The sequence below is a fragment of the Notolabrus celidotus genome, chromosome 1 (assembly GCF_009762535.1).
Source record: "Notolabrus celidotus isolate fNotCel1 chromosome 1, fNotCel1.pri, whole genome shotgun sequence".
In the NCBI taxonomy this organism is placed as follows: Eukaryota; Metazoa; Chordata; class Actinopteri; order Labriformes; family Labridae; genus Notolabrus; species Notolabrus celidotus.
In genome coordinates, this window is record NC_048272.1 from 6,009,475 (window position 1) to 6,017,933 (window position 8,459).

General features: G+C 40.2%; 1 protein-coding gene across 1 annotated transcript; it reads right to left on the minus strand.

The window, feature by feature from the left end:
- Positions 1–1,911: 1,911 nt before the first annotated feature.
- Positions 1,912–4,943, minus strand: LOC117815715 (PAK4-inhibitor inka2-like). Its single transcript, XM_034687599.1, has 3 exons — positions 4,625–4,943; positions 4,481–4,514; positions 1,912–3,044 (listed from the first exon to the last, which is right to left on the minus strand). Exons 2-3 carry the CDS (start codon positions 4,496–4,498, stop codon positions 2,040–2,042), a joined length of 1,023 nt encoding a protein of 340 aa, XP_034543490.1. The 5' UTR covers positions 4,499–4,514; positions 4,625–4,943; the 3' UTR covers positions 1,912–2,039.
- Between the last annotated feature and the right edge of the window lie 3,516 nt (positions 4,944–8,459).

Consider the following 8,459-nt stretch of genomic DNA (forward strand, 5'->3'; position numbering starts at 1 on the left):
GCAAGTAGTGCCAAAACAAATTTATTTCTGATGGCAAAGTAAAGTGCTGGGGAAAATGCTCATTAGAGCGTACACCCAAACCGAGAGGAGTGCTTTGGTCGGAGTCTCTTAGAATTAGCTGAATTACGTGGCAGACTCGGCCATCTTTACAAAGGCTAGCTTGTGTGCTCGTTGAAGGGGCCGAGTTGACCCCGACCCGTTGTAGCTCGTACAACATGCAACCCTACTTCGAAAAAAAGTGTAATATCCCTTTAAGACAATAGCAGATTTAACTACAGTGAACACTTGAACAGCAAAATGATTATTTTTCAGCTGGAGCACATCTTGTATGTGTCAAATCACCAACATAAGAAACAGTGAACAAGATACAATAAGTGAGATAGTACACCGGAATGTTAATTAAAATTTTAATCTTTGTGCATTTTCATCTTTAACAGCTGTGTATAATTTACTTCATAGTTCATTTGGGTTGATTGATGATTGTAATGTCCATCTTTAGTTAATATCAGGGAAATAATTTAACAATTGCTCTACTGCCCTCAATATTTTATGTACATTACAGACATTTCTGCTTGCAGACATAGACCATATGTCCTGGACAGTACTGAAAGGATTAATGGTTTGGATCTTTTTGCCTCCTCTCTCTTCTCTTCTCACCCCCTCTCCTTGACTGAGTCAGCTTGGGAAAGTGATGTATTGATGCACTCATCCAGCTGCAGTGCACAGGGATCTGGCATGTGCTTAAAAGGAAAATCAGCAGTTTAGCCAGAAAAAAAATCCCCAGTTGAACCCAACATTATTCCTATCCAAGTTCCCTTTGCAAAGATTTTCTGTTTTTCATATTGCTTGTCACTCACTGCTGAAAGAAACTTCCACCGCAGTATGATGGTTGTATCTGTGTCCTGATGAAGGTTCATTACGTCCCAGATGAGCTCTCAGCAGAGTGGCACAGTGACATTCCAGCAGGGGTCCTAGATAAACAGCCTGAGACAAACGACACCCAGTGAGAACCATCTTTCCTCTGTAACCCCCCGTGCCCCCTGATATCACATGATTGGTGAGGCTGGCTGCAGCAGGGAGCATGAGAAACCCCTCTTTGAGAATTTGTTATCTTTAAAATGTCTGTGTTATATCTTCTTTGAATTGATGAACAAAGCCACCATATCAACATGGCCACTCATTTGAATCATTTTACTAATTGTACCATTAACCAATGTTTGTGGTTGAGTTGGTGCAACCAAAACAATAAGAGCAAAGCTGAGTTAAATGAGGCAGTGTGCTGTTAGTGCAACGTCCTGCTTCATTTAGCAGAGGGGAGATTAAACTTCTGCTCCATCTGCAGCCAGCTGCTTCACTTCTCTTCACCTCTTCCTGCACGGACACATGGGGAATTACCTCATCAGGCACACAGCTCTGTGTTGATACGGCATCTGGTTTTGGCCTGTAAATAGCTCTGTAGCCCAGTTTAAAGTTTCTCAACTCTTTGTTGAGCAAAAAAACTGACATTTTATGAACCCAGAGCCTCTTAGTAACATTCAATCCACGAAATCTTCTTAAACCAATGTTGAATGCCTCTATTAGTCCTGGAATGATTATCTTAGATCTTATCATGTCTTCCATTTATCTTTTGTATTAGAAACAAATTACATTAAACCTTGCAGCTACAATCTCCATCCTGCACGCCTGGTGTATAATATTTCTAAGAAAACTAATGAGCCTATATAATTTGCGTTACTGCACGGACAGTAAAAGCCTCCTTTGACTAATCTGACACTAATCAGCTGTAATAAAACTCAGATGACTGTGGCGGAAGGACGCTTCTTACTGATAAGAAATGTTCACTTATGTCAACCAACCACATATCCTGTTTCACATGCGAGACATGGGTTATATAAATAAGAGATAGGGGAGTTTAAATAATGAGAGCTTCTTTATTTTCATTAGCTTGGACACAGCATATAAAAAGTAGAAAACAGTCATATAAAAATAAAGTGACTCTGATGATTGTTTGATTTGTACATGGCATTCTAAGAAAACAGTCAGACGTAGCCGATGACATCTTTGCAGATGATTGGCTGCCGGCTGCCTGACTTCATCAAAGCAGCAAAGTGGTAAAAGTCTGAGTCCAGTTCGTTAATGCCTGAGTGGGACATGTGAAAAAAAGGCACTTTGGGCTGAGCGGCAACAACTGGACAGGACAGACGTTTGGAAGCGTTTGCAGCTCTGTTAACACGAGCAGAGTCCGTGGATCTCATCCTCACTCTGTCTTCTACAGTCTTAGAGAGTCCAACCAGTCTTCTCCTCATGTTCACAAAGAAACCTCTACCCATTCTGTGTCTCGGATTTTGCTTCAGTTCAGCTGGTTCGGGACAATCTGGCAAGTCCATCCAATTCTGAATGAGGTCTGCAAAGCTGTTATCGCCCAGAACCAGAGGTTGACGGTTCCGCCCCCTGGTTAGTAAAGAGTTTGTCCAGTCCTCTGGGTCAGTCACCTCGAAGGAAGTCCATGTCTCCAGACAGGCGTCAGAGGTGGATTTAGGTCGAACACGTCCGCTAGGTGCTCTGTTGGTGCGGAGACAAGCTGAAGATGACACCCGCACATTCCTTGTTCTCCTCAAAACCACCCCGTCATCCTGCCATGACGCCTCAGAGTAGCCAGAATCCAAGTCCAAACTTTTCCTGCTACTTGGAGAGCCTAAACCCAATCTGAGACTTAGACCCAGTTGGCTGCTTGACTCCTCATCCTCATCTTCCTCCTCCTCCTCTTCCAAAGGACTCGACAGGCAGCATGCAGAGTCGTAGGTACTGGCCGTGCTGGCGTCGGACATACGCAGACGTGTGCGCTGTTCTCTCTGCAATGCTCGCTGCTGACATGCACGTGTCAGTGCAGAGTGCCGCACCAAAGCTGGGAGCTGGTTGCTGATGGGAGCGAGGGGGCGTCTGGCTGCAGGGCAGGTTCTCCGCAGTTGTTTTAGATCCTGAAGTGATCTCATCATGAACTGCATCTGCTCCCGTAAGCATTCGCCTGAGTCACGTAGGCAGAGCTGAGGAGACAAAAAGAAAACGAGTGGTCAGTAAATCAGACAGGAAAAAAACACAGAGTCTCAGAGGATCATTCCAAAGTCTGTAATGGCTTCATAATGAAAGCTAAGTAAACATAGAACATCCCAGGAACTGCTTTGTGGGCACGCTCAGGCTTGCAAGACACTATTAAAAGAGCACCTTGATTCTTATTGTAATCATTGAATCAAACCTGCAGATCAAAGAACATGCTTCGTCAATAGACACAAAAAGCAAACTCATGTGTCCGTTAATTTTCCGACCACACCAATGACAAAAGGGAACGCCCTTTATCACTGACTCAGGCGTGATTCAACAAAACAGACAGACAGATGTTATTACAGAGATCGCAGCACTAATGTCCAACCTCAACTATTCCTCTACAGTCTACACACTGAAACAACTCCAGGAGCAGAGTAAAAACATCTGCAGAGTATCAAGGAGAAACTGGGCTCCTGTGGGTCCTGCTACAGCCACAGAGGCCTGCCCCTTTAAGAGAGCAGCGTGCCTGAATATGAAATTCACCAGTGAAACACTGAGGAATATAATACTCCTGTTTCCTCTCTGACTCACTGCACTGATTGGTCCAAATCAGCCAGTGAGCTGGCTCAATCTCAAACTCAAACAGGGCATGAGAGATCATGTGACAGAGTGTGTGAGAGTTTAAGACAAGATGTAAAGTATTAGTAGTGCGATGAAGACTGATTTTATTAGTAAACAGAGCAGGGTTGCAACTTTTAAATCAGCTTGTTTCATTAACATCACATCACCAAATTTGAAAACAGCATTACACAGTATTTTAAACACACAGACAGACCTCCAGCTGAGGAGACACTGCCTTGAAAAATGAGGATTGGAGCTGACACAGAGGTGACAAATGTGAGCCAAGCAAGCAGCACAGACACTCACAGGATACAGGTTCAACAAACAAAAGCACACTTCTTTCTTGGACTGATGTCAGTACAGTAACCTTTGAACCTTTCAGACCTGTCTGCTCTGACTCTACACTGTCCATTTAAGCCTTTGACCCTGAAAGGAGACCTCCTGCCCCAAGTAGGTCTCATCATAATACTGAGATGTTGCAAGAACATGAAAAAGGAACTTGAGCCATCAGCAAAAACAAAATTATAAGACACGTACAAGTTTGATGCATTTATGATGCACGTTCATTTTTCATCACATAATGCAAAGAAACTTAATTCCTACAAATCAATTCAATCTAGTGAACAGTCTGGCAGTCAGTGTGCTGCAGCTTTGACTGCTCAGCCTTCTCCTGCAATGCTACATCAGCAGATGTTCTCTCCATGTTTTGCAATGAATCTACCTTTATAGTAGTTTATAGTATAGCCAATAACAGCGCCGCATGTTGTATAGGATGTTTAAACATGTAAAGTTAGTGTAAGAGAGATAATAAACTCACCATGTTTGCTCCTCTCATCAGTTCAACTCAAACGCTGCAAGAAAATGAAAGAGCAGTATGTCAGAAATCTGGCAACACGTCATCAACGCGCTAAAATAAATCAGAACAGTGAGTAAAAAGTAGCTGACATGAGCGCATACTCACATCAAATGTGTCAGTCTGCCTCCAAATGAAATAACTACTCTCATTAAAGAGAGTAAAGCATCCCGCAGAGTCCGGACGGGTGATGGACTTCAGTGTCACCAGTAGAAGGTCTGACTTCTCTCCACACTCTGCTCGCTGTAGCAGTCAGAGGCAGATGTGCTGTTGAGGGAGGCGTTCAGCGCTACTCGCCTCCTTTTACAGCTGCGCGCGCTGCAGCCACTCACGGAGACCAGAGTCTGAGTGAGCCAATCAGAACGCAGGAGTAGCTCAGAGTGAATCTGAGCGCGCACCTCTGTGTTCAACCTATGGTTCAACTCATTGACTATTTACAATAAAGAGAGTCCTGCATGACACAAAAAATGTAAAGGGGAAAGCTCTACTCAAGACCACAGACTCATATCAAAGGTGGGTAATTTACAAAACATGAAACACTTTTACAAAGTTGGAGACAAATTTACATTTTGGAAAACATTTTGACATTTTATAAAACAAAATTACATCAGCAAAACACTTTTACCAAAGCCAAAACAAATTTACATTTAAGGAAACAAGTTAAAAAGAGATGACACACTTTTACAAAGTTGGAGACAATTTTACAAACAACGGAACACTTTTATCCTTAAATCTGACTCCCGTTAGCCTGAGGCTATGTAGTCTGAGGCCGTTTCATCCGAATTCGGACACATGAAGAAAGTTTTGCGGAGACATGATGCTTTTTGATATGAGGTCTGAAACCTCACTTTGAGATCCGAGGATGTCCTAATATGTAAACCATGTTGCTTTGGTTGCTCCGTTTGGTTTCTCTCCATCAAAACAAACTAAATGACCCCTCACTCGATCACTTATGGATCACTTCCAGTATTTGGTACATTCCCTTTCCGTAAAAATGAAATGTTAATTTGTTTCAGAAATGGCAAAAGTGTTTCATATTTTGTAAATTTGTTTTCTTAAATTTAAATTTGTTTTGTCCTTCAGGGCCACCATAATAGTCAGATCAACCTCAACTTCATTCACTCCAACTAAGTAAAGACATTAGCACTGTACTATACTATACTATACTATACTATACTATACTATACTATACTATACTATACTATACTATACTATACTATTTAATTGCAGGCTATCTAAAAGTAAAGTCATAGACGTATTACATACCTTTGAATATTAAGTTTATTTCCTATCATGTTATTATATCATGATGATACAAGATAGTTTTTCACTCTTTTGAATGAATCATAGTAATTCTGTGTCTGCTGTGTTTGGTTAAAACTGCACTTGTATGTGGAAACTGTACTTACTGAGTGCTGCTTATTAAAAAGTGAGAAAATACCCTTTTTTTTGGCACATATTGGAACTTGTGTTTTAGGTCTGTTATTAGTTAAAGCTGTGACCCTAATTGTATCTTTGAGTAAGTTTTTCTTGGATTAATGTGTTACATGGAAAGTAACTTCAAACCTTCTCTGTATTTTCTGCTTTTTCCTCCAAGATTTTGATATATTTTCTGCTTTTTCCTCCAAGATTTTGCAACTTGTCCAAGAAATGTTTGAAACTAAACCAAAGTACATTGAAAAAAATAAGGGAGTGTCTTCATTGAGCCTGTTTACCAACTGATGTACATATTACGATTACAAAAAACTGAATATCACTGTGAAAAACAGTAATATGTGAGTCTTGGATAAATTACCTATGATGCATATGTGTGTGTTTTTTACATTTTCTGTATAGCATAGTTGTTTAAGAGCCATACTGCACATGAAAAAATCCAAACCTTAACACTCCTCATCTTTCAGCACTCCCGTCAGAGCTTATCCCACTAGTAACTCATTGTGAAGTACTGCATCAGTGTAAACAAAATAGCTCAATGTAAATGTGATCATCTGCAGCCTAATGGGGCATTGAGCCTGCAGCACTGACAGTCATTTGGCACTTGAGCTTCCATTCACTCCATTCAGTGAATAGATGTTTATGCTAATCTGATGCTTTAAGAGGAATGCATCTGTTCAGCACTGTGAGGGGGGAGATCCAGATCTGATGGCCGGCTGTTCAAGTGCAGATTTGTGTCCACAGCAGGTCCAGCATTAGCACACAGGTAATTGTGGCATGTCAGAACCTGCCCCTTTCCTACATGTAGCACAAAATACATCTTGTGATAGAATAATGAACTATAGCATATCTTTTTTGTATAAAGCTTCTAGTCACAACATGAGGTCTGCTTCGGGGATGTCCTGTCTTTCAGGCAAACCAACACCACATTTCTAAAAGATACAAGCCATTCAGGATGTTGCCTCCAAAAAGCCCCCCATTCTAACATCCTTCAGCCCAGACACTGTGCATTAAGTAATTACACTGAGCAGCTAATGGAAATGTAATTATTTGAATCTCCTAGTTCAGCCTTATAATGTCTCTGCTTTTCTGAATGCCTAATGGATGTAATAATACAAGATGGTACTTGAGGACAACCCATGACCATTAATGCCACTGATGAATGGTTAACTCTTTATATTTAATTCTTGATTTTATAATTATGCTGGTGTTGTGTTTTCAGATTTCTCAGGACAATAAGTTAGAAGTACTGGTAGAGCACTCAACCAAGACTGAGGTACAGTAGTCGTTTTATTATTGAGTGACTATTTGTCCTCTCTTTTTTTTTTTTTTTTTAGCTCAGCTGTGTCGTGCCAACTTCAGATCATTTCTTGTAGATTCAAATTTCTCAACACATTCTTTAAACTGTTGGTTGTACAAGTAAACATAGTGTGGAAACACATTCACCAGATCTGTTACAATTGGCAAATCAGCTCCCTGTCATCAGGAAGGAGAAACATTACTTGAGTGGAGTTTATGTACAGAAATTCCAAATGAGCGTCACGTCAACCAAATTCAACAGTCAAATCCCAGTTGCCTGTAAAACAATTCAGAATAAACAACACTTTTCATGAATTAAAAGTAATGTTTTACTGCTGTGAGTACTTGAACTAAGTTCATTTTCCTGATTGGAATAACATGCTTCATCTTGAACAACGTAGTCAATGCAGGAGTTCTACTTGTAACATGTCATTTGTACAGTGGGGAATTAGTATCTTTAAAATCTTTGAGAACTTCAGGAAATCTGTCTTCACTTTGAAAAGCTTTACTAAGTCGAACAGAACAAAACACTTTGATTGTTGTTTGCTAACCAGATGTTCTCTGCCTCTGGTGAAAGAGTAGTACTTATCATCTCTCAGATGTTGAGCTGCAGTGCCCTCCAGGGGAAGAAATTGTGCAATTTATACCAATTAAATCAGATCTTTCAGAAGTTGTTTCATAGTCTGCTCAGGATCATCACAATGTCTTATTTAGGCTTAACCTTAAAGTTTATAAATATTGTGCGATTAAAGAAAAATCAACATTCATGTTTTATTCTTTAATGTGCATTTTTTTCTTGTAGTTGATGAGTAGCAATAATCACTCCTTCATGGTTACATGATCATTAGTTCATTACTTATTTTGTGTCCCCTATAGTAAAGTAGGGCATCATACTAGTTAATTAGTCATTAGCACAAAAAAGTGACATAGCAGAAGGGATTCAAACTTTTCTGTAAAATGTTCAGAGTCTCCGATCACCCTCTTTGAACCTCCTCTCCGTTTTGCCCAAGCAAGCTAGCAGTGTGTTCAGCTTTGAAGGTTTTTACTCATAAAATAAGTGAATATGAAAATTGTTGTTCTGAATCAGTCACTTTGTCTTTTATCTTTCTCCTGCACTATCAGCAGACAAAAGAGAAGAACATTATATAATTTGCTACCATTTATGTATTACTCATCATTGTCCTTCCTTGAGACATTATGTGTTCTTTAT